Genomic DNA, 27,264 nt, shown 5'->3' on the forward strand with positions numbered 1-27,264 from the left:
TGTACAGGTGCAGTTATCTGTGAGCTGCTCTGACAGCTGGTGCTTAAAGCTAGTGAGGGAGATGTGAGTCTCCAGCTTCAGAGATTTTTGCAATTCGTTCCAGTCATGGGCAGCAGAGAACTGGAAGGAAAGATGACCAAAGGAGGAATTGGCTTTGGGGGTGACCAGTGAGATATACCTGCTGGAGCGTGTGCTACGAGTGGGTGCTGCTATGGTGACCAGTGAGCTGAGATAAGGCGGGGCTTTACCTAGCAGAGACTTATAGATAACCTGTAGCCAGTGGGCGACGAGTATGAAGTGAGGGCCAACCAACGAGAGCGTACAGTTCGCAATGGTGGGTAGTGTATGGGGCTTTGGTGACAAAACGGATGGCACTGTGATAGACTGCATCCAGTTTGTTGAGTAGAGTGTTGGAGGCTATTTTATAGATGACATCACCGAAGTCAAGGATCGGTAGGATGGTCAGTTTTACGATTGTTTGGCAGCATGAGTGAAGGATTCTTTGTTGCGATATAGGAAGCTGATTCTATATTCAATTTTGGATTGGAGATGCTTAATGTAAGTCTGGAAGGAGAGTTTATAGTCTAACCAGACACCTAGGTATTTGTAGTTGTCCACGTATTCTAAGTCCGAGCCGTCCAGAGTAGTGATGCTAGACGGGCGAGCAGGTGCGGGCAGTGATCGATTGAATAGCATGCATTTAGTTTTACTTGCGTTTAAGAGCATTTGGAGGCAACGGAAGGAGAGTTGTATGGCATTGAAGCTCGTCTGGAGGTTAGTTAACACAGTGTCCAAGGAGGGGCCAGAAGTATACAGAATGGTGTCTTATGCGTAGAGGTGGATCAGAGAATCACCAGCAGCAAGAGGAACATCATAGTACTGTATATAGAAAAGAGAGTCGGCCCAAGAATTCAACCCTGTGGCACATCCATAGAGACTGTCAGAGGTCCGGACAACAGGCCCTCCGATTTGACACACTGAACTCTATCAGAGAAGTAGTTGATAAACCAGGCGAGGCAATCATTTGAGAAACCAAGGCTGTCGAGTCTGCCAATAAGAATTTTGTGATTGACAGAGTCGAAAGCCTTGGCCAGGTCGATGAATACGGCTGCACAGTAATGTCTCTTATCGATGGCAGTTATGATGTCGTTTAGAACCTTGAGCATGGCTGAGGTGTACCCATGACCAGCTCTGAAACCAGATTTCATAGCGGATAAGGTATGGTGGGATTCGAAATGGTCAATAATCTGTTTGTTGACTTGGCTTTCGAAGACCTTAGAAAGACAGGGTAGGATAGATATAGGTCTGTAGCAGTTTGGGTCTAGATTGTCGCCCCCTTCGAAGAGGGGGATGACCGCGGTAGCTTTCCAATCTTTGGGAATCTCAGACGATACGAAAGAGAGGTTGAACAGGCTAGTAATAGGGGTTGCAACAATTTCGGCAGATAATTTTAGAAAGAGAGGGTCCAGATTGTCTAGCCTGGCTGATTTGTAGGGGTCCAGATTTTGCAGCTCTTTCAGAACATCGGCTATCTAGATTTGGGTGAAGGAGAAATGGTGGGGGCTTTGGCGGGTTGCTGTGGAGGGTGCCGGGCAGTTGACCGGGGTAGGGGTAGCCATGTGGAAGGCATGGCCAGCCGTAGAGAAATGCTTATTGAAATTCTCGATTATAGTGGATTTATCGGTGGTGACAGTGTTTCCTAGCCTCAGAGCAGTGGACAGCTGGGAGGAGGTGCTCTTATTCTCCATGGACTTTACAGTGTCCCAGAACTTTTTTGAGTTAGTACTACAGGATGCTAATTTCTGTTTGAAAAAGCTAGCCTTAGCTTTTCTAACTGCCTGTGCATATTTGTTCCTAACTTCCCTGAAAAGTTGCATATCACGGGTGCTATTAGATGCTAATGCAGAACGCCACAGGATGTTTTGTGCTGGTCAAGGGCAGACAGGTCTGGAGTGAACCAAGGACTATATCTATTCCTAGTTCTACATTTTCTGAGTGGGGCATGCTTATTTAAGATGTTGAGGAAGGCACTTTTAAAGAATAGTGAGGCATCATCTACTGATGAGAAATGAGATGAGAAAGGCCTGCTCGCAGAAGTGTTTCAGGGAGCGTTTGACAGTGATGAGGGGTGGTCGTTTGGTCACAGATCCATTACGGATGCAGGCAATGAGGCAGTGATCGCTGAGATCTTGATTGAAAACAGCAGAGATGTATTTGGAGGGTTAGTTAGGATGACATCTATGAGGGTGCCCGTGTTTACTGATTTGGGGTTGTACCCACCCAAACCTGGTGAGTTCATTGATAATTTGTGTGAGATTGAGGGCATCAAGCTTTGATTGTAGGATGGCCGGGGTGTTAAGCATGTCCCAGTTTAGGTCACCTAGTAGCACGAGCTCAGAAGATAGACGGGGGGGCAATCAATTCACATATGGTATCGAGGGCACAGCTGGGGGCAGAGGGAGGTCTATAGCGAGCGGCAACAGTAAGAGACTTGTTTCTGGAAAGGTGAATTTTTAGAAGTAGAAGCTCAAATTGTTTGGGTACAGACTTAGATGATGCCATCTATTTTGTGAAGTGCACCAGTCCCTCCTGCAGCAAAGCACCCCCACAACATGATGCTGCCACCCCATGCTTCACGGTTAAGATGGTGTTCTTCGGCTTGCAAGCCTCCCCCTTTTTCCTCACAAACATAACGATGGTCATTATGGCCAAAGTTCTATTTTTGTTTCATCAGACCAGAGGACATTTCTCCAAAAAGTATGATCTTTCTCCCCATGTGCAGTTACAAAATGCTTATTTACAATGATGGCCTACACCAGCCAAATCCAGACAAAGCTGGGCCAATTGTGCACTGCCCTATAGGTCTCTCAATGATGGCTGGTTGTGATACAGCCTAGATTTTAACCAGGGTCTCTGCAGGGATGTTTCAAGCACTGTGATGTAGTGCCTTAGACTGCTGCGCCACTCGGGAGCCCCTGTTCTTCCTCTGTAATATTTCTGTACAGCTGTTAATTTTACATTATTAATAGAAAAAAAGGTTAATATAAGTTAGTAGAGATTAAGGTTAGTAGAGATGGAGGAGACTAAATAGAAGACTTATGTTTAAAGTACTTTGTTTCCTCTTTCAAAATATTGTTTGGTGAATTATGGGTGACTCCATCATTTGTAACCAGTTTCAGTAAATTATTTTTGGTATAATTTTTCACTATATTCCATCCAGTTCACTTTATTTTTTTAATATATTACACTTGATATTTCTTTAATTAGTCCCTCCATTGCTCTGTAATTTATTGTAGATGTCAACCCAATGATGAATTCATTTAAATGTTTATTTTGAGGAAACATATACACTTTTCACCAGGAAGTCCTTAGCATGCACACTTTTCTTCAGATGAGTTTGTTTGTATAAGTCAAATGTCATGCTCCTTTCTCTTGAAGGACAGGTGCTAGATGAAAAAGAATGGCTATGGATGGTCTCTAGAATGAACAAAACATAGGCTAACTCTTCCTATCAAGACCCTGTTCATAATGCATCGTAGACTCACTTGCTTTTGATCCATCAATAGTCATAAGAACAAAGGCACTGATTTTGCAATTAAAAAGCTTTTATCAGACACACATGCCCTCATCAGGTTGTCATGTTGCCGAAGAGCTCTCTGTTTTCTCCCTCAGCACACAAGGTGTTAGAGGTTGTTGCCATTTAGCCAGAGGTCTCTGTGATTCATGAGCAGGTATTACAATGCCAAGAAGGTTTTTAAACATTATGTCTGTCACTGATTTCTCTACCCCCACAAGTCAAGCGTTTCCAGATCCATGCAAAAAGGGATACTACTCTATGTCAGCAACTAGATAGAGTTTGCCCTGCTAAAATTTCCCTGGTAGTGGACTACAGTCTGTTTGTATGCTACTACAAGTATCAATGTACACATGTCTGTAGACAGATAGGAAGGGCAGATAGAAAGCCTTGGCTCTGTGCCGACCTATATTTTCCCACAGTGTATATTAAGTACATATGCAATACAATCTTCTAAGATATAGGATAGTTACAGATTTAACACTTGTCTGTGCACATTTTAACAGTATGGGCTCTATTTTCGGATGGTGTTAAGCCAGCGCAATTGTCAAATGCACGCTCGTTGGCAATTTCAACCTGTTAAAGACAGCACTGTGCTACCCTTGCGCCAGGATTGGTCATTTACCTGTCTTAAATATGCTTGCTTGCACTGAGGTGGAAGGGGTTGCAATATCTGAGGTGTGTCTTTAAAAACGTGTGCCAAAGTGCCAATTTTAGGCAGAGCTGGTGGGGATATTTAAGACCAAACAAAGCTGGTGTTAGCAGTAACACGGTTGGTTATGGCATGGATTTTGACCACAGAAGCGTATCCTATTCAGTCATGACTCATAGGGCCATATGCGCATGGAACAGGAGAGATGTGCTTTTTGTGCCCGTAAACCTCGTATTTAGAAACATAAAAAAATAAATGTTTTTTTTCCATTTAGTTTCATTTCATTAAAAACCAAGCCTCCCCTCATCTCAATTAAAACTTTTTTGTTTGTTCTGCCCAAGTAGTCAAGACTATCAATAAAGGGTTTTGCTCGTGAGACCGCTTTGAAATAAATCTTAATCACCAAAGCTTTATTAAAAGTTAGTGTTTGGGAGCAGCAAAACAGTGAGCAGACATCCCCTTTTAATCTATGTAATGTATTATTTTGGATGTGCATGAGCAATGCTGTTCAACAGCAATACTGTTCAACAGCAATGCTTCGAGTATCTTTCTTATCCTGGCCATGCATTAGCCAAGTAGCCTATCCATAAGGTTCTAAATGTTTCTACTTCTGAGGCTTTTGCCTTCATGCTTTTGCATTATTCTCAATTCACAGGCTTACCTGCAGTGCACACCCCACTCGGCTATTATCCATCCGCATTTCAAAAGAGAAAGTCTTGTCCGGTTACAAAAGACGGGGTCCACCAAACATATTCAAATGATTCAGTCCTATAACACTATATCAACGGATAATGGTATTTCTCTTATAATTCACTGTATCACAATTCAAGTGGGTCAGGAATTTACATACACTAAGTTGACTGTGCCTTTAAACAGCTTGGAAAACCCCAGAAAATAGTGTAATGGCTTTAGAAGCTTTTGATAGGCTAATTGGCATCATTTGAGTCGATTGGAGGTTTACCTGTGGATGTATTTCAAGGCCTACCTTCAAACTCAGTGCCTCTTTCTTGACATCATGGGAATATCAAAATAAAAATTGTAGACCTCCACAAGTCTGGATCATCCTTGGGAGCAATTTCCAAACGCTTGAAGGTACCACGTTCATCTGTACAAACAATAGTACGCAAGTATAAACACCATGGGACCACGCAGCCGTCATACCGCTCAGGAAGGAGACATGTTCTGTCTCCTAGAGATGAACGTACTTTGGTGCGAAAAGTGCAAATCAATCCCAGAACAGCAGGAAGGACCTTGTGAAGATGCTGGAGGAAACAGGTACAAAAGTATCTATAAGCCACAGTAAAACGAGTCCTATATCGACATAACCTGAAAGGTCGCTCAGCAAGGAAGAAGCCACTGCTCCAAAACCGCCATAAAAAAAGCCAGACTACGGTTTGCAACTGAACATGGATTGTACTTTTTGGAGAAATGTCCTCTGGTCTGATGAAACAAAAATAGAACTGTTTGGCCATAATGACCATTGTTATGTTTGAAGGCAAAAGGGGGAGGCTTGCAAGCCGAAGCACATCATCCCAACCGTGTGGCAGCATAATGTTTTGGGGGTGCTTTGCTGCAGGACGGACTGGTGCACTTCACAAAATAATTGGCATCATGAGGGAGGACAATTATGTGGATATATTGAAGCAACATCGCAAGACATCAGTCAGGAAGTTAAATCTTGCTTGCAAATGAATCTTCCAAATGGACAATGACCCCAAGCAGACTTCCAAAGTTGTGGCAAAATGGCTTAAGGACAACAAAGTCAAGGTATTGGAGTGGCCATCACAAAGCCCTGACCTCAATCCCATAGAACATTTGTGGTCAGAACTGAAAAAGCGTGTGCGAGCAAGGAGACCTACAAATCTGACTCAGTTACACCAGCTCTGGCAAAATTCACCCAACTTATTGTGGGAAGCTTGTGGAAGGCTACCCAAAACATTTGGCCCAAGTTAAATCATTTAAAGGCAATGCTACCAAATACTAATTGAGTGTATGTAAACTTCTGACCCACTGGGAATGTGACGAAAGAAATAAAAGCTGAAATAAATCCTTCTCTCTACTATTATTCTGACATTTCACATTCTTAAAATAAAGTGGTGATCCTAACTGACCTAAGACAGGGTATTTTTACTTGGATTAAATGTCAGGAATTGTGAAAAACTGAGTTTAAATGTATTTGGCTAAGGTGTATGTAAACTTCAGTTTTCTAATGTATATCCTGCTTATTGAGAACGTACATCACATATCCAATTACATTTACGGGAACCTAGTATTTTTTATATGAGGAGAAGTGCAATGCGTAAAGACAGGTATAGGCCTAACCTCACTGATCCAATTGCAACTATGTTAACTGTCAACACTCCAAACATATTGAGCAAACATTTTTTTTTTTACTGTTGTTATTTGTCCTTGCTGTTGCCAATGCTATTTAATAAACTGTATTGTATCAATCCACAATATACTAGGACAATAATATTTTGTGCCCCCTGCCGTATTGGAGTTGATGACAATGCAATGGCCGTCAATAACCTACAGAGCTTGAGTCAAAGGCTTGCAGTATTAAGCCATGAAACGCGTTGATCGGCCAGTGAGTGGCCAAGCTCTCGTCACACATATCATTTATTTATTCATCAAGACCTAGCCCTTATGCCCCACCACCAGCTATTGAGCTCATAATTCCTGCTGTGAAAATAGCAAAAATATTTCTGATACGTCCACGCACATGAGTATGTGCACGTGTCCTAGTGAATAATTTATTCTGGGTGTTACTATTATTCCTTCTATACATCAAATGTCACAGATGACCTCTGGTTTAAAATACATTTCCACATACCTCCTCCCTTACAGTAATGTACCACTCTCCTCCAGCATCTGGGTTATGTGATCTATGCATTTCAGTGCTATAGCTCCATCTCTAGGGCACAGTCCACATTGATGTGCATGGAAATGTCTGTCTGTATCTGTCAAAGCTATCTTGGTGTCAATGTGATACAGTATTGAGATGCTAAGGATATGGGTTAGCCTGTGTGGAGGAATATACAGTATTGAGAAGCTAAGAATATGGGTTAGCCTGTGTGGAGGAATATACAGTATTGAGAAGCTAAGAATATGGGTTAGCCTGTGTGGAGGAATATACAGTATTGAGAAGCTAAGAATATGGGTTAGCCTGTGTGGAGGAATATACAGTATTGAGAAGCTAAGAATATGGGTTAGCCTGTGTGGAGGAATATACAGTATTGAGAAGCTAAGAATATGGGTTAGCCTGTGTGGAGGAATATACAGTATTGAGAAGCTAAGAATATGGGTTAGCCTGTGTGGAGGAATATACAGTATTGAGAAGCTAAGAATATGGGTTAGCCTGTGTGGAGGAATATACAGTATTGAGAAGCTAAGAATATGGGTTAGCCTGTGCGGAGGAATAATAGGAGTAATAGTCTGTTTTCTGTATGTGACTGAATTTGTTTCTCTCTATTATTGCCTCTGTCTATTGTAGAATAGAACCATTTTATAAGACTACTGTGTATATTTTTCTCCACAGATTTCCTTCCTGGCAGAGATGGGTTTCGGGGGTGTACTCCTCTACATGGACCCTTGTGACGGCCCCCGTGACCAGAGTCTGTGGCACAAAGCATTTGGGGTCACCCTGAACCCTGGGGGAGACCCCTCCACCCCTGGATACCCCAGTATTGGTGAGTGAGTGTAATGTACCTTCTCTCTGCAGATGATCCTGGATCAATATGAGTTGAATGAATAAGTCATGACTGTCACAACTCAGAGTGACCACAGAACACCCCATCCTCTACACCATGGGTATTTAACTCTTATCCTATGAGGTCTGGAGCCTGCTGGTTTTCTGTTCTACCTGATAATTCATTGCACACACCTGGTGTCCCAGGTCTAAGTCAGTCACTGATTAGTGGAGAACAATGAAAAAACGCAGTGGAACTGGCAGTAAATCCTTCTTAATAGGAGCTTCTCTGTATTCCATCTTATGTTTCCTCTTTAGATGCTGCGGCATCTTGCGTCAAATTTGAAGGTCTAATGAGTGCACAAAGTCCTCAGAGGCCCTCTGTGTTGATAATATACAGTTTAAGTCGGAAGTTTAAATACACCTTAGCCAAATACATTTAAACTGTTTTCACAATTCCTGACATTTAATCCTATTAAAAATTCCCTGTCTTAGGTCAGTTAGGATCGCCACTTTATTTTAAGAATGTGAAATGTCAGAATAATAGTAGAGAGAAATATTTATTTCAGCTTTTATTTCTTTCATTTCATTCCCATTACACTCAATTAGTATTTGGTAGCATTGCCTTTAAATTGTTTAACTTGGGTCAAACGTTTTGGGTAGCCTTCCACAAGCTTCGCACAATAAGTTGGGTGAATTTTGGCCCATTCCTCCTGACAGAGCTGGTGTAACTGAGTCAGGTTTGTAGGCCTCCTTGCTCGCACCCGCTTTTTCAATTCTGCCCACAAATTTTCTATAGGATTGAGGTCAGGGCTTTGTGATGTCCACTCCAATACCTTGACTTTGTTGTCCTTAAGCCATTTTTCCACAACTTTGGAAGTCTACTTGGGATCATTTTCCATTTGAAAGACCCATTTGCGACCAAGCTTTACCATCCTGACTGATGTCTTGAAATGTTCCTTCAATATAGCCACATAATTTTCCTCCCTCATGACGCCATCTATTTTGTGAAGTGCACCAGTCCCTCCTGCAGCAAAAAACCCCCACAACATGATGCTGCCACCCCCGTGCTTCACGATTGGGATGGTGTGCTTCGGCTTGCAAGCATCCTCCTTTTTCCTCCAAACATAACAATGGTCATTATGGCCAAACAGTTTTATTTTTGCTTCATCAGAAGAGAGGACATTTCTCCAAAAAGTACGATCTTTGTCCCCATGTGCAGTTGCAAACCGTAGTCTGGCTTTTTTATGGAGCAGTGGCTTCTTCCTTGCTGAGTGGCCTTTCAGGTTATGTCGATATAGGACTTGTTTTACTGTGGATATAGATACTTGTGTACCTGTCCCCCAGCACCTTCTTGAGCAGTGTGACGGCAGCGTGTTTCCATGGTGTTTATACTTGCATACTATTGTTTGTACAGATGAACGTGGTACCTTCAGGCGTTTGGAAATTGCTCCCAAGGATGAACCAGAATTGTGGAGGTCTACAATTTTTTTCTGAGGTCTTGGCTGATTTCTTTTGATTTTCCCATGATATCAAGCAAAGAGGCACTGAGTTTGAAATTAGACCTTGAAATACATCCACAGGTACACCTCCAATTGACTCAAATTAAGTCAATTAGACTATCAGAAGCTTCTAAAGCCATGACATAATTTTCTGGAATTTTCCAAGCTGTTTAAAAGCACTGTCAACTTAGTGTATGTAAACTTCTGACCCACTGGAATTGTGATACAAAACTATAGTTTGTTAAAAACGTCTTAGGGCTGAGATCCCGCTAACTGGATCGATATGACAACAGCCAGTGAAAGTGCCGGGCGCCAAATCCAAAACAACAGAAATCCCATAATTAAAATTCCTCAAACATAGAAGTATTTCACACCATTTTAAAGATACACTTCTTGTTAATCCCACCACAGTGTCCTATTTCAAATAGGCTTTACGGCGAAGGCACCACAATCGATTATGTTAGGTCAGAGCCAAGTCACAGAAAAACACAGCCATTTTTTCAGCCAAAGAGAGGAGTCACAAAAATCAGAAATAGAGATAAAATGAATCACTAACCTTTGATGATCTTCATCAGATGACACTCATATGACTTCATGTTACACAATACATATATGTTTTGTTTGATAAAAATCATATTTATATCAAAAAATCTCAGTATACATTGGTGATTTATGTTCAGTAGTTCCAAAAACATCCGGTGATTTTGCAGAGAGCCACGTCAATTTACAGAAATACTCATTATAAATGTTGATGAAAATACAAGTGTTATGCATGGAACTTTAGATACACTTCTCCTTAATGTAACCACTGTGTCAGATTTCAAAAAAGCTTTACGGAAAAAGCAAACCATGCTATAATCTGAGTACGGCGCTCAGAGACCAAACAAGCCAAAAAGATATCCGCCATATTGTGCAGTCAAAATTAGTCAGAAATAGCATTGTAAATATTCACTTACCTTTGATGATCTTCCTCAGAATGCACTCCCAGGATTCCCAGTTCCACAATAAATGTTTGTTTTGTTCGATAATGTCCATAATTTATGTCCAAATAGCTACTATTGTTAGCACGTTTTGTAAACAAATCCAAAGTCACGAAGCGCGTTCACTAGGAGCAGATGAAATGTCAAAAAGTTACATGTTACAGTCGGTAGAAACATGTCAAATGATGTTTAGAATCAATTTTTTGGATGTTTTTCACATACACCTTCAATAATGTTCTAACCAGAGAAGTCCCTTGTCTGTAGAATTGCGATGGAACAGAGCTGTCTCTCACGTGAACGAGCGTCACAAGCTCAAAGCATTCTGCCAGACCTCTGACTCATTCCCCTCTCATTCGCCCCCACTTTACAGTAGAAGCATCAAACTAAGTTCGTAAAGACTGTTGACATCTAGTGGAAGCCTTAGGAAGTGCAACATGACGAATATCCCACTGTATCTTCAATAGTGAATGAGTTTTTCTCAGGTTTTTGCCTGCCATATGAGTTATGTTATACTCATAGACATCATTCAAACAGTTTTAGAAACTTCAGAGTGTTGTCTATCCAAATATACTACTAATGTGCATATATTAGCAACTGGGACTGAGTAGCAGGCAGTTTACTCTGGGCACCTTATTCAGCCAAGCTACTCAATACTGCCCCCAGTATTTTTAACTAGACATTTGTGGTTGAAAAACTAGTTTTAATGACTCCAACCTGACATCAACTGTATATGGTGTTTGTCTGCATGCGTGGGTTTATGTGTATTTGTGTCAGGTAGAGCACAACCAGGTAGAGAGTTAGGGAGATTGAATAGATAAGGCATTTAAAAGTTGCTTTGTTTGTTTTCAGATAATGACTTGACAATGAGGTCTATGATTAATAGGAACTGAGTTAGTGGAAGCTGAAACTGTAAAGCCAAGAGAATGTCCAGGTAAACAAAAACAGTATCTAAGATATATATTACAAATCCCTCAGAAATTGATATAAACATAGTGATAATACTGCGTATATTATTGTGTGCATGATTCTGTTCTTAACGCTTGTCACTGCTACAGACAGCAGAGGCTCTCCTTATCGGTATCGTATCACGTGAATAAGACATGGCTGCCGTGTTAGTGTGAGGCAAATTCACTCCCCTCTCTAGACTCTATCATCACTCTCACTTCAGTCTGTCACTGGGGGGCCTGTGTCATCATCTTTAGTAATCACTTCAGATGTCTAGCACTCAGCATGCCAACCAGCATGTGGCTTATCGTTACACACCAACCTGTCTTTAATGTCTCATATCATTATCGATAGTAACGACTCCAGTGTCAACACCTGCAGCTAGCAAAGGCCTCACGTGACTAGAATTCTATCATCAAAATACTCCTCTCAGAAACCAGAGAAGAGGAGAATTGATTCAATAAGCATTAAAATGCCATTAAGAGCATGCAGCTTCTTCTCTGGCTTTTCTTCGTAGCTGCATAATGCATAATGAAGATATGATTGTTTCCATGATAATAGAGAATAGTTTCTTTACTCAGTTGATTTGTGTTCGTAATGTAGGCTGGCCAGAATCTAAATCACAGCAGTGAGTCGCTGTCCATGATCCTGGTCTCCTGATCTACTGTAGTTAAATCCTCACCACATGTCTATGGTCTTCCCTGGCTCCCTTTCTATCTAGCCTCAGCCTCCTGACCTGCCTGCCCTGGCTGGCTGGCTGGCTGCTCGTTGGGGACGCGTCATTACTGTTGAAGTACCTTTGTCCTACTAAGGGTCTGGGTAACACGGTGGCAGGACACATATGAGGCTGCTAACAGATGCCTGTACAGATGTTGGATGTCTGCACTTTCACCATTACCGCCGGTTGCTGCATCCCAGTGGACCACCTGTAAGATGAGCAGGTGATGGGAGAAGACACTTTACTACTCCTTACAGCCATCCCACTGGTCACAGACGTAATTCCAACGTCTAGTTGTGATTTACATTTGGTTGAGTTGTCAACCAATGTGAATTCATCGTGAAATCAACAACAAATGTCACCATGTCATTGGATTCAGGTTAAAAGTTGGGTGACAAAAATCACTAAATTCGCTTACATTGATAACTTTTTGCGAGTTTTCAGTTTTCTACGTTGATTCAACATCATCACATAGATTTTTTTTAATGACATGGAAATAACGTTGATTCAACCCATTTTTGTCCTGTGGGATGCTGTCTTCCATAAAATAAATACCATAATACAAGTTTTGAGCAGATAAAAAAGTGTATAAATAATTTGAATATAAACCTTTATTTAGTCCATATATTGTAATGCAGATTTTTTTTAAATAGGGCCTAGGCCTAACGTTACAGCCATCTATTTGTCCTTGAATAGCCACAGCAAGTAATTAAATATTCATGAATCAATAGACTGTAGTGTTATTCAATACTTGTCATTTTCTTTTTTTGCTTTGATTCAGTAGTTCATTATTCATCATTTGGCATATCAGCAGTCTGTGTGTTGATTTTTTATTAGAGAAATCCTTGTACTATTATCGCTGTGCTTGTATTGTCACATTGCCTGCTGGGAAAGGCAAAGTAAATCAAAGCACTGTCTTTTGAAACATGCTGTTTCTCAGTTTACCCCTGAATGTGAAAGCAGTGGTTGCTCACACAGAGGGAGCATGTGTAGGGAGGGAAATTGAGACATATCTGCCAAGACCCACCAAGCAAATTGTGTTTGCTTAGATATGTACAGCAGGTGTTCCTGGGCTGCTTTACATTACACTGGCATGTAATCCATCCCTGTACTGAGAGTTGTAGTTGAGCTTTGATATCCATGGCTTGGCTGTGTTCTGAGGGCAAAGGTTGTGTGCAGAGCACACCTACATTTACACTGAGTGTACGAAACATTAGAAACACCTGCTCTTTCCATGACATAGACTGACCAGGTGAATCCACTTGAAAGCTATAATCCCTTATCAATGTCACTTTTTTAAATCCACTTCAATCAGTGTAAATGAAGGGGAGGAGACAGGTTAAAGAATATTTTTTCAGCCTTCAGACATTTCTTTTACCTCTAGGCAAGTCAGTTAAGAACAAACTCTTATTTTCAATGACAGCCTAGGAACAGTGGATTACCTGCCTTGTTCAGGGGCAGAACAACAGATTCGATCTTGCAGACCTTCTGTTTACAAGTCCAACGCTCTAACTACTAGGCTACCTGTCGCCCCAGACATGGATTGTGTATTTGTGCCATACAGAGAGTGAACGGGCAAGGCAAAATATTTAATTACCTTTAAAGGAGGTACGGTAACAGGTGCCAGGTGCACCGGTTTGAGTGTGTCAAGAATGGCAATGCTGCTGTATTTTTCAACAGTTTCCCGTGTGTATCAAGAATGGTCCACCACCCAAAAGACATCCAGCACACTTGGCACACTTGACACTCTGGGAAGCTGGGGTCAACATGGGCCAGCATCCCTATGGAACGCTTTCGACACCTCGTAGAGTCCATGCCCCGACGAATTGAGTCTGTTCTGAAGGCAAATATTAAGAGGGTGCAACTGAGTATTAGGAAGGTGTTCTTAATGTTTTGTACTGTCAGTTTACATTTACATTTTTGTAATTTAGCAGACGCTCTTATCCAAGGCAACTTCCAGGAGTAATTAGGGTTAAGTGCCTTGCTCAGATTTTTCACCTAGTCAGCTCAGGTATTCGAACCAGCAACCTTTCACTCTTAACGACTTGGCTGTGAACCAAATACACCAAATATTTCTACCCATTCAGACTGTTCCTGTGTTTGAAAGGGATATATTTTTACATTTATTCCAAGAGCTTTTCCATGAACTGAACTGATGACTGGGTAGAAAAACAAAACAAAACCAGAAAGGCTGCTGGGCCACCTGAATATTTATATGCAAGTGAGGCAATAATTGGTTTCGGCATTTTTATCTGAAGCGTCTTGTCTTTTGCCAAGCTGTAGCAATTTCCTCATCCATTTGATTCAGTTGCCATGTTATTTATGTTGTTCGGTTTGGATGAATTTTCCAGCTCTGTTTACCAAATGATGACTGCTGCAGGCCATTAAAACGGCTGTGTGCATTAAAGCCCCACGCTCTTTATTAGTTGACTGCTGTGCTTTTGGGGAGAGGGGGGACTGATCGCATAATTGCATTAACCTTTAAAGTGAAGATGATGTTCCCCCTCTTCTCTCTCTTCCTCCTCACCACCATATCTGAGAGAAAGATAGTAGCACCGAACAAGTGGGAACTTCAAACAATTTTTACATGTTAATTTCAAGTCGCTGACAGGTGGGTCTATTCACATGGAAAGAATTGTGTCCCTTGGGTTATTTAGAAACCTTGTTGAAGTCAAAAGAAGCCTTTGAATAGAAATGTAGTAATTTGCATATTTATTTAAATAGGCAGCTGCTATGGGACGAATGTTTGATGCTTTAATGAACAAATGGCTGCCATTGCTATCTGGGAGGTACACGTCCTCCATGCAATGTCACTCATGGCCATCACGATGTGTCTCATCTCTTCCCCTGGTGTGGCTCTCTCATCCGAGCTACTCTCACGTCTTTCTCTACTAACTACAGCCAAGGATTGAGATGATAAGCCGCAGAACATATTGACAATTTGTAGTTTCAAAGGCCCAGTGCAGTGAACATGATTTTCCTCAGTTTTATTTTTTTATTTAACTAGGCAAGTCATTTAAGAACAAATTCTTATTTACAATGACGGTCTATTGTGCGCCGCCTTATAGGACTCCCAATCACAGCCAGATGTGATGCAGCCTGGATTCAAACCAGGGACAACAGTGACACCTCTTAGAACTGAGATGCAGTGCCTTAGACCCCTGCGCCACTCGGGAGCATGATGAGGTTGGAATAATACTGTGAAATTGTAAAAATGATGATAATGCCATCTTAGTGTAAGAGCTGTTTGAAAATAAATGTCAGCCTGTTTTGGTGGGATGGAGTTTTAGCCTGCCTAGTTAATAGACCAAAAAGAAAGAGTTCCAAACCTCTGCCAATAACAGGTAGTTTTCAGTTTTCCCCTCCCCACTCAGACCACTCCCAGACAATCCTTGTAAAATTGTTGCTTGAGAAATTGCTCTTGCTAAGAATCTATTTTTGTTTCTTTTTGACCATTTTAATTGAAAATAATCACAGTAAGGTACTTAATTGCTACCCAGAAATGTTTTGATACTGAGATAAAATGGCTGCATTGGGCCTTTAAATTAGTATTTACTTTTGAGTGATAACTGGACCTCACTCCAAGCGAATTGTTTATTACTTGCATCAAGGTGATTGCGAGACCATATAAATTCAGTCGGACACCCTCTTGAAGTTTTATTTTTAAGTGGGTTGTGAGCTTCATTATGCCTAATTGCATTTTTAATGAAACAATGCCTACAATGGAGTGTCACAGCAGTGCATTTGCATGTGTTTGAGTTGCATAATGCATGGGGGTTAAAGCTTTAAAAGCTTTCTCTTTGATTTATTAATGCCTCCTACAGATATAAGTGGATTAGTTTTCAAATGGGATAGCATATGTTCACAGATTCACACTATTCTATCCACGGTTTATATCTAAATCTAATGCAGAGGATAGTTGGATATGTGAACACCAAATATCCTTTTCCTCACCCCAAATGTCCAAACAGCATTCACATGGTTAGAGTTGTTAAGCAAATTGAAAGTAGGTGCACACAGTGTTGGTTTTTGGATAATTCATCCCATATGTAATTTTCAGAGCTTTGCCTAGGAGCGCGAAGATAATGTTTTGATTTAGGTGTAAAGTATTCATGAACTCCACTGACATTCCCAGTCCTTCTCAACCGAATACAACTTCAAATCTACAGTATCTGCTGCTGTGACAGTTCATGGCCTTTAGAAACCTGTCAGTGGATATGAATGTATGTGTGTGTGGGTGTGCACACTTGTCTATGACTCATAAATGCATTAGAGTGGATGTGGGGTTGCACTGGACTTCACTGGACATAATATCTCCTAAGGGCAATCCCTGGTTCACAGTGTCTAGCTTTCCTTTCTTAGCTCCTTTCCAGTGTTAAACCAATGAGCATTGAATGTGCATTCAAGCTTCAAATTGGCTTCTCTTCCACAGCCACCATACAATGCTTATAGGAATTAATAGACAAGCAAATACCACACTGTGTATATTTTACCTGGGATAGCGGTGTGGAGCTCAGTCAAACACATTATGGAAATGCTGCTTGATTTCTCCGGTGACTCACTGTTTGAGTTCAATAACAATGCAGTCAAGAATCTGAGGACTACAAGCAAGTTAGTGAAATGACACTGGCCGCTGCCATGTTTGTATTGTCACATTATCACCCAACAACTAGGCCTATGCAAGCTATCAACTTTTCTACAGCTGTGCTCCCATCTCATTTCTATTCCATTTCCCAAGTCACTCTCTCATGAGTTATACATGCAGCAGTTTAGGTATTAATCATGGTCGTGATCAGCTACGCATACAGCAGAAAATAGCGTACATGTTGACATGCAGCACATGAATGTAAAGATAACTACTGTACACACACAGCTCCATGTGGCACCTGTTTTTACTGATGTTAATTTATAAGATATCACCTCACCATTAGTACAAAAGCCCCTTAGCATGTAAGCTTCAAAGGTAAAGAAGGTAATAAATTACATTGAGCATATCAGTGAATTTTCAATTAATCTCAATAAGATGTTTACTGTAACAGAAGGCACACATGCTGTGTATGTATTAGAGATGTGTCCAGAGGGGGTTTGAGCAGCAGCTGTTTTGGACTGTCTGTCCCTGGGGGACAGACAGAAATAGGCAGACATACGCTGTTCACCAGGTAATGCTGCTCAGCCACATCTTGGAAGTGGATCAGCTCTGGACAGTTTCACAAAGCACAACAGGCATAAAAAAATCGGAATTTCTTCACACATGCGGGTGTCTTGTTATGCATTTAATGAGAGGGAGAAAGAGAAGCCTCCAGAAGGTCACCACTATTCTCAGCCTTGGCATGAGCACCGCACCACTCTGCCACCCTCTCATCCACTCTGCCTGGGGAGGGCTTGGGATACTCTACTCTGCTCTGTGTCAGACAGTGCTGAGGCCCCCTTCTGCTTCTCTAACGCCCTGCTGTGAATTTGTTCCCCTCAAGTGGCTGTGTACTGACCCTCATTTTACTCTGAGGTGCTGCTGACTGCTGCTAGAACAACTTCACCTCATTACCATGCAAAGGAGGGGAGCAACAAACTCAATGTCTTCTCTCAATGTGTTTGCCCCCTACTCCAGCTCTTTATATTCCCCTTTATTCTCTCTCGCTTTCTCTCAAATCAATTTCAATTTAAGGGGCTTTATTGGAATGGGAAACATATGTTTACATATGAAATAGATAATAAAAAAAACAGTAAACTTCACACTTCCAAATTTTGAAACAAAAACTAAGACACGTTCATGCTGATGAGCAGGGACCCTGGGCATCTTTCTTTTGGTGTTTTTCAGAGTCAGTAGAAAGGCCTCTTTTGTGTCCTAAGTTTTCATAACTGTGACCATAATTGCCTACAGTCTGTAAGCTGTTAGTGTCTTAATGACCATTCCACATGTTCATTAATTGTTGATGGTTAATTGAACAAGCATGGGAAACAGTGTTTAAACCCTTTACATTGAAGATATGTGAAGTTACAGTGAGGCAAAAAAGTATTTAGTCAGCCACCAATTGTGCAAGTTCTCCCACTTAAAAAGATGAGAGAGGCCTGTAATTTTCATCATAGGTACACTTCAACTATGACAGACAAAATGAGAAACAAAATCCAGAAAATCACATTGTAGGATTTTTAATGTATTTATTTGCAAATTATGGTGGAAAATAAGTATTTGGTCAATAACAAAAGTTTATCTCAATACTTTGTTATATACCCTTTGTTGGCAATGACAGAGTCAAACGTTTTCTGTAAGTCTTCACAAGGTTTTCACACACTGTTGCTGGTATTTTGGCCCATTCCTCCATGCAGATCTCCTCTAGAGCAGTGATGTTTTGGAGCTGTTTCTGGGCAACACCGACTTTCAACTCCCTCCAAAGATTACTGTGTATTTAGATTTTTACAAATTATCTTTGAAAGACAGGCAACTGAAAAAGGGATATTTCTTTTTTTGCTGAGTTTACATGTATACATACATACACCCAAATAGGATATATATGTTTATATGTGTATATAAGGCAATAAATGGGATATATATATATATACACACAACTCTGTCTTGTTGAATGTGTCGAACTGCTTTGCTTTATCTTGGCCAGGTCGCAGTTGCCTACCTGGTTAAATAAAGGTGAAATATATATATTTTTTAATACATATATATATATATATAATATATATATATATATATGCACATACATATATATATATATATGCACATACACATATATACATAATCACGTGTACATATACACACACATATATATATATATATATTATATATATATATATAATACAGTTGAAGTCGGAAGTTTACATACACCTCAGCCAAATACATTTAAACTCCGTTTTTCATAATTCCTGACATTTAATCCCAGTAAAAATTCCCTGTCTAACTGACTCAGGTTTATACATACTATACACATTTTTATATTTATATTTTGTTTGTTTTTAGTCCTCACGCACGCACGCACACACACACACACACACACACTCCTATACATTGTACAGCAGCAGCTTGACCACAGGCATTTCTGTTGTCTTTCCCCTGTGGACATGAAGATTGGAGGTGGAACTATCAGAGGCAACAATATTAATTAATGATTTACTTATTTTCACTTCTCTCTAATTAAACTGCCCCATTCTCCCTCCTGGCCATTGGCCCCTGTTTTTCCTCTGAGACATTACCATAGTTTAGCCTCAGCAAATGCAGTATTACTTTACCCCACGTGAATTTGATGTGACTCTCTGAGAGCCCCTCTGGTCCTAAATCTATTGCTCTAAATCTGAGGTGGGGAAGATTATTACCTGTTGTTGGTTTAGGATTTACAATTGACTCCGGCCTGAAGATGGAATTGGAATGAAGCAACCAGACTGACGAGTGGTTGATTGAAGTAGGCAAACTAGAGGCAAAAACTGGTGTTCTAAGTGTCCTGCCTCTTTAAATGGTCCTTGTGCACTCTGTGTAGGTGATAAGCTTAAGAGCATAGTGTATAGCAGAGCTACCTTCAGGTTGTGTAGCCCTGAGGCAGGAAGGCCAACAACACATGTTAACACTATACTGTAGCCACACTGTGAAAAAGCCCTGAAGCTCTGCAGAGAGTTGTCAGGGGAAAGAGGAATATAACTGGATGGGGGAAACAAGTGAGAACATGCAATCATATCCCTGGAGATAACTTCCGTTAAGTTAGACAGAAATAACTTCCTTTATGTTAACATTTCCGCTGAAGACAAAGTAAGAACTTGTGTGTTGGCCTCTTTATTATAATGTTTATATGATAAATTCGACATAGTTGCTCTTTCAAATCATTGCTAGGTTAGCTTGTATCTTGTAAATTTGTATGCCACCTTTACCATGTATTGTTTTCTTCCAATCAGCTTTTAGGACATTTCTCACAGGGCTCCAGAAATTGACCAATCACATATTATGGGTCATAACCTTGTTATGAACCTCGTTCTGATATGTCTTAATTTCTTATCCTTTTTTAAACTTTTGCATTGTGTGTGTATTGTTATTGTATTGCTAGATATTGCTGCATTGTTGGAGCTAGAATCATAAGCATTTTGCTGCACCTACGATAACATCTGCAAAACTGTGTACGCAACCAATAAACGTTGAATTGATTTTTAACATCATAAGAAGGGACATTCACCAGTTGGTCTTTCTTTGATTTGTCAAGTTTAAATTCATTTAAGTGGAATTTAGAAATACAGTACCACATATTGACCAGATAATATCAAAAGCACAACACAATATTATCAAAATACCCAGATACAAAATTATAGCAAACTCTCAAACTAGCATCTTAAGCATTTTACCTTATCCATCTCTGTGACTTAGGTCCCAAAGTAAGTCTAATGTCTGTGAGTAGAGGCATTCGTTTGTAATGTTTTGGTGTTGCCCTAGTGAGTACATGGGCGGGGGGTGAGTGTCATTAAGCTATCATTAAAATGCCATCATCATTAAGTGAGGATTGTCAAATCCCCAGGTCTAGTTATATTGCATCATATGTGCATCAAAACACAATAAAAGTCCATTAAAAAACAATGCATTTTAACTGTCCCAAAAGAGCCACAGAATGTGAGAGTCACCACTGAGGTGTTTAAGTACCTAGTTTAGCTTTACCTTAAAGGACCCTTGTTTGTGGATGTGGTGTGTATACTGCGCATATACTAAGTATTAGACAGGAAAAATGACTTTGTAACAATTTGAACCTAAATGAAAAAGAGCAACCTCTAAAACTCGTTTGTACTTATAGCGATAGCATTTTCTTTAAACTGCCCAACACCTCCTTATTTGAAGCAGTCCATCTGCTGTTCTTTTTAGCTGTCATTCCAGCTCTTTGCATATTTGTTTTGGGTTCAATTGTAATATTATGGAAGATGTGATGAATAACTAGATCTAAAGACACTTACATCATTGGCTGAATAATAAAGGTTTTACATTTGCTTTATGAGTAGTGCATGACCCTGGGGTGGCAACACATACAACAAGTGATTTCAATGGGGCGTTCTCTATTCTGATTGTTTTATACTGTTCAATAAAACTTTAACCAAAAATATTTCCTGCAATCAATTGAGGTAATTTCCACACTGCCACGCAGGGCTGCACAATATGGGCAAACAATATAAGCCTAATTTAAAACCAAATATGTGACTGACCGGCTCAAATCGGTCTTATGTAGCAAAATTGGAAATTGTGTTTTTTTACATTGGATAAAAGTAGAGACTCAGAGCTACAAAATGGTATATTATACACTACAGTTGAGGAACAGTGGGAAAGTCATTTTGCTTTGAATGTTTTGGTACTAGTACTGGCGAACCCTTCTTTGTCTACACCCAAGCTTTAGCCCAACCCATCTCTTTAACGGTTGACCTGAGTGTTCTGTACTAACAGCAGTCAAGCACCCAAGCTACCTAGCTAGCTACTTTCAGATTCAAATGAGAGAACAGCTCACCGAACATTACTCGCCCTAGCAGAGCTGGTTATGCTGTTATGTTATCCAGAGCATTGGTGACTGCAACTGTGCTGTTAGATTGTCAGTTCGTAAATTCAGAGCATTTCGCTCTCGGGGCGTTCAGAGCGCATACCAGATGCTCTGGCTGAGGAGTAGGGTAGATCCGAACATTCTGACCTCACAACGGCAGTCAAGCACCCACGCTAACTGGCTAACATTGGCTACCTTGCTAGCTACTTCCAGACTCAAATGAGAGAACATTACTCACCCTAGCAGAGCTGGTTAGGCTGTTTTCATGTTTTCCAGAGCATTGGTGACTGTAACTGTGCTGCTGGCAACAATTTATTTATGCTTTTTTGCCGGACGTTTACTGACACCGGCCATATTCAACGGGTGTTGAACATTCGTATATTCATTGGTTATTCTCCACTCTGCCACTCTCAGACTAGAGTATTTTGTTAAGACATATAGCTAGCTAGCTAGCTAGGTAAACAATGAACCATAATCCCAACTCCTGATTTTACTATCCTGCATGAATCTGCAGATAGCTAACCAACCAGGTTCAATGTTAGCTAGCTAACATTAGGCTATAACTAGTCAAGCAATAATAGCGTAACGTTAGCTAGCGAGGCAGCCAGCAAACGTTAGTTAGCTAGCTAACAGTACACTTTAACTTGAAATGAAAAGACTTTATGTCAAAAATTAGAAATGTGTCATATCTGAAAATGTAGCTCGCTAGACTATCTACATCATGGATGGACACGTCTCCTGTTGAATGCCATGGTTGCCCTTAGTTTGCAGATGTAATCTGAAGACAGGTGTTTTTGCCATCTCCTTAGCTATCATACTCTAATTCCACTGATTTCAAAACTTGGTCCTCCAGAAAGTGGAGAGCAACACTTATGTAGTTCTACTAAGCAATATATATATATATATATATATATATATATATAAAAGCTGCGTTAGACAGGATTTGCTACACATACTAACCAGCTCAAATAGACAGAAGCATGCTATATGGCAGACCAATTCGAACTCATCTCTCGGCATGTCCAGCCCACTCATTATCTCAGCCAATCATGGCTAGCGGCAAGGTTGCTGTCATTTTCTGTGGCTAAACCAACTAGGCTTGTAATTAAACAATTGTATTCGTATTTACAGATGACATACAAGTTTGTTATTAAGGCACATGAAAGTTCCCATGTTTGAAAAGGCATTTCTGCCACACAAAAAATGCCTTTTGATTTAAAAAAAGTTTACTTTCAAACGGCTCTTCTGTGAAGTAGTGACCAGCGACATACGCCTAGTTTCCTGAAACGGGTCACATATTGTTTACAATTTGACTTGCAATTTAGATCAAAACAGTTATTGTGTTATTGAGTTATTGTGACAGGGTTGGAAACAAAATGTTGGTAAGTGTTTTCCAGGGGACCATAATTAGGTGTTACCTATATCAAACAAACCAAACCCTAGTTATAGCACCTCCCAAATGGAAGCTTTATTACCCCATTTAAATCACAGGGTTTTGTTTGTTTTTGAGTGGTATTATCCTATTGTGAATGATATCTGGATATCATTCCCACACTGCACCTTGCTTTATTTGGGAGATCAGCAGATAAAAATGCAGGTGAAACAAATGATACACACACACACACACACACACACACACACCCTTTCACAGTCTAAGATGGTGGTGCTGAGAAGGGTGTGTGTCTTTTTGGTTTCTGCTCAACGTTTTTATTTTTTATTGCTATGTTTGCGTTAATTATGACTTTGTTTGCTCAGAATGTTCGTGCAATCATTTCCTACAACCGACAAGAAGAGGACGAAAGGGGGACTCCAAGCTAGTCTAAAAAGACCGGCTACACAGCCTCCTCTTTCTAGTATCATGATGGTTTATGTCCAATCGCTGGAAAATAAATGAGCTTCAATCGCAGAGCGAACTCAGGGAATGTTGTGTCTTTGTTTATTCAACCAGAAGTCTTTCTCATTTTCTGTATTGAACGGGGGCTTCTGGTAAGAGTAGTGGGGAGTGGACGCCACCTGGAAAGAGGAGACAGAGGGCTGTGAGACAGAGGTTTAATCCTTGATACATGAAAATGGGGATGTACACGGAGGGTGCGGGGCAACAGAAGACGAACGGCATAGGGTCTAAAGATCTTAGAGATGGGGAAAGGGAAGATAAAACGAAAGTTTGCGGGATTCCACCCGGAGGGACAGATCCCGAGTGGAAACCCGGGTCCCACCCATGCTGGGTGTGCAGAACAATGAGTGTGCAGAACACCGAAAACCAGGACCTGGAACACAGCAGGAGTGTTGGTCTGACCGAATGCCATCACTAGGTATTCATTGTGTCCGCTAACAGTGTTGAAGGCTGTCTACCACTCTTCACCTTCCGTATCCGCACCAGATGGTAGGCTTTCTGCAGGTCCACCTTAGAGAAAATGGTGGTCCCATGGAGTGGCTCAAATGGTTCTTAACCGTGATGTCATTGAGGACCTGGTAGTCAATGCACAGGTTCTGGGTTTTGTCCCCCTTCTACACAAGGAAGAACCCTGCGCCGGTGGGGAGGCAGAAGGATGGATACGCCCTGAAGCCAGCGAGTCCTCGATGTACATCTCCATAGCCTGGGTCTCTGGACTCAACAGTGAATACAGCGATCCCCGGGGTGGTGTAGTTCCCTGGGAGAAGGTCAATCCCACAGTCATAGGGTCGATGTGGAGGAAGCGAAGTTGCCCGGGCCTTGCTGAAAACCTCCTGGAGGTCCTGGTACGGCGGGAGAAGTCCGAAGCTTCTTCCAAGCCCACAGGAAGACGTCCTGGGGCAGGCTGCGCCGACTTTATGCAATGGCCGTGGCAGAACGGGTTCCAGCCCATGATAGCCCCAGCAGTCCAGTTGATAAGGGGATTGTGTTGCTGGAGCCAAGAAAACCCCAATACCATGGGAACCTGAGGAGACTTAATGAGCATGAACTGCATAGACTCACTGTGGTTCCCTGACACTTGCAGGTTGATAGTAGTAGTAATATGGGTGACTCTGTCTACAGAGCGCACATCCAGCGCCCTAACTTCCATGGGAATGGAAAGGGGATGAGTGGGGATGCCCAGCTCTGACACCAGTGTAGTGTCCATGAAACTCTCATCGGCCACAGCTTCAATGAGAACCTGGAGAGATTTCGACTGGTTGCCCACAGCAGGATGGCATGGAGAGGGGTGCGAGTAAGGGGAGAAGGAAAATGCTCTGTATGGCCCACCAGAGTACTCATACCAACTGATGAGTACTCATACCAACTGACTCATGCCTCATGATGATGTGCAGGTGTGTGTAATGATCGATGCCAGGTGTGCGTAATGATGGATCCCAGGTGTGCGTAATTATGGATCCCAGGACCGGTCATTAGTATACCGGCGACGTCGAATGCCAGCAGGGGGGAGCGGAAGTTGACGTGACAGTACCCCCCCACCCCCAATGCGTGGCTTCAGCCGCATGACGATGAGGGACCAGAGGGACGGCAATCACGGATGACGTTGTGATCCAGAATGTCATCCACCGGAACCCAACACCGCTCCTCTGGACAAATCCCCTCCCAGTCTGCCAGGTACTGGAGCCAACCCCCATGTTGTCGGGAGTCCAGTAGAGATCTGACAGCGGAGGGGTGTCGGGGTGTTGTGGGGGACAGCATCAGCTAGGGGACCAGGAACCACCAGCCTGAAAAGGGAGACATGAAAATAAGCTGAGATACGGTTGTCACTGGGAAGCTGTAACCTATAAGTCACCTCGTTGACCCTCCGGAGAAGCTTGAACGGCTCCACAAACCGGGGGCTCAGCTTTTGCAGCGCAGGCAGAGTGGGAGTTTCCTGGTAGAGAGCCAGACACAATCCCCAGGTTGGTACACGGGGGTCGCACTGCGGTGGCGGTCTGCCTGCTTCTTTTGACGGTGGACAGCGAGCTGGAGTCTCACTTGAGCATCGCTCCACACTTCTTCTCTGCGCCTGAACCACTCATCAACTGCAGGAGCTTTGGTCTGGCCCGGGGTCCACGGAGTCTGGGCAGGCTGAAAACCCAGAACTCACTGGAAGGGGGTCAACCCAGTGGAGGAGTGATGTAGTGAGTTCTGACAGGATTTTGACAATCTATCCACAACCACCAAAATGGTGGTGAAACCGTCAGAGGAGGGGAGATCATTAACAAAGTCAATGGCTAGATTGGACCAGGGATGCAGATGCACGAGAAGGGGAAGAAGTTTCCCTGTTAGAGCGTTCCGGGGGGATTTGGTTTGGGCACATATGGAACAGGATTTGATGTAGCGAGTGACATCCTGCGCCAAGGTGGGCCACCAGTACTTCTCGGAGAAGGATTGGGTAGTGTGAGAAATACCTGGATGTCCAACGACAACAGCTGTGTGTGCCAGGCCAGCAGCCGATTCCTTATCCCTGGGGGAATGTAGATGCGCTTGGGAGGACAGTTAGTGGGTGTAAGTCCCCTCTCCAGAGCCTGGCGAATGTCCACATCTACGTCCCAGACCACAGGAGCTGCAACTTGGGAGGATATGATTATAGGGTGCATTCTGGACAGGATTCATCATCGTAGAGATGGGACATGGCATTGACCTTTTTTTAAACTTGGGCAATAGGTCAGCGTGAAGTCAAACCTTGTGAAGGAAAGGGCCCACCTCGCTTGGAGCGGATTCAGCATTCTCGCTGTCCATATGTTCTCCAGGTTCCGATGTTCGGTGAAGATGACAAATGGTTCCTTGTCACCCTCCAGCCAGTGTCACCACTCCTCTATTGTCAACTTCACCGCCAGAAGCTCTCAATCACCAACGTCGTAATTCCTCTCTGCAGGGGACAGTTTCTTTGAGTAATATGCACAGAGATACACTTTCTGTGGATTACCCTATCGTTGAGAAAGAACTGCCCCCACGCCACCTCTACCACAAAGGATATCGTTGGATCTGGGGCGGAGGTGGGGTGGAGGTAAAACATCCCTTGAGTAGACGGAAGGCCTCGTTGGCTGCTGGTCTTCACACCAACCTAGGGGGACCACCCTTGAGGCAAGAGGTGAGAGGGGCGGCGACGGAGCTGAAGTTCCTGATGAAACAGCGGTAGAAGTTGGCAACCCCAAAAACCATTATGACCCCTTTATGGTAGTTGGGACTAGCCTTGACCTGATCTCATCTACCTTCTTGTCTTCCTACCCCACTACCATCAGACTGATTTGGTAGCCTAAAAAAGAGACAGCTTTCTGATGAAATTGTCACTTCTCAGCCTTGACATACAGGTGGTTAGCCAGGAGGTGGTCCATTACTGCTCGAACGTGAGTGATGTGATCCTACAGGGTAGCCGAGTAGACCAGGATGGCATCGATATACACGACCACCTGGTGTCCGAGCACGTCCCTGAACACCTCGTTAACAAATGCCTGGAACACTGAAGGAGCATTGGCCAAGCCAAATGTCATCACCAAGTACTCATAGTGGCCAGACATGGTTCTAAATGCAGTGTTCCATTCATCCCCCTCCTGGATGCGGACGAGATTGTATGCACTCCGCAGGTCCAGTTTGGTAAATAACCGGGCCCCGTGGAGCTATTTGATGGCTGCCGGTACCAACGGGAGAGGGTAACGGTACTTTGTGGTGAGTCCTCTGTAATCAATACATCGACGTAACCCTCCATCCTTCTTGGCCACAAAGAAGAAACCAGCCGACGCAGGAGAAGTGGACGTGCAGATGAAACCTT

At 42.2% G+C, this 27,264-nt stretch overlaps 1 protein-coding gene across 3 annotated transcripts in view; it reads left to right on the plus strand.

The window, feature by feature from the left end:
- Positions 1–27,264, plus strand: part of LOC135512919 (inactive N-acetylated-alpha-linked acidic dipeptidase-like protein 2) — a 270,364-nt gene that overhangs the window by 129,791 nt on the left and 113,309 nt on the right. For all 3 annotated transcript variants that reach the window (XM_064935436.1, XM_064935437.1, XM_064935438.1), the window contains exon 5: positions 7,765–7,915. In XM_064935436.1, the coding sequence (XP_064791508.1) occupies positions 7,765–7,915 (151 nt within the window). The remainder of the gene's footprint in view (positions 1–7,764; positions 7,916–27,264) is intronic.

The sequence above is a fragment of the Oncorhynchus masou genome, chromosome 24 (genome assembly GCF_036934945.1).
Source record: "Oncorhynchus masou masou isolate Uvic2021 chromosome 24, UVic_Omas_1.1, whole genome shotgun sequence".
NCBI classification, from domain to species: domain Eukaryota; kingdom Metazoa; phylum Chordata; class Actinopteri; order Salmoniformes; family Salmonidae; genus Oncorhynchus; species Oncorhynchus masou.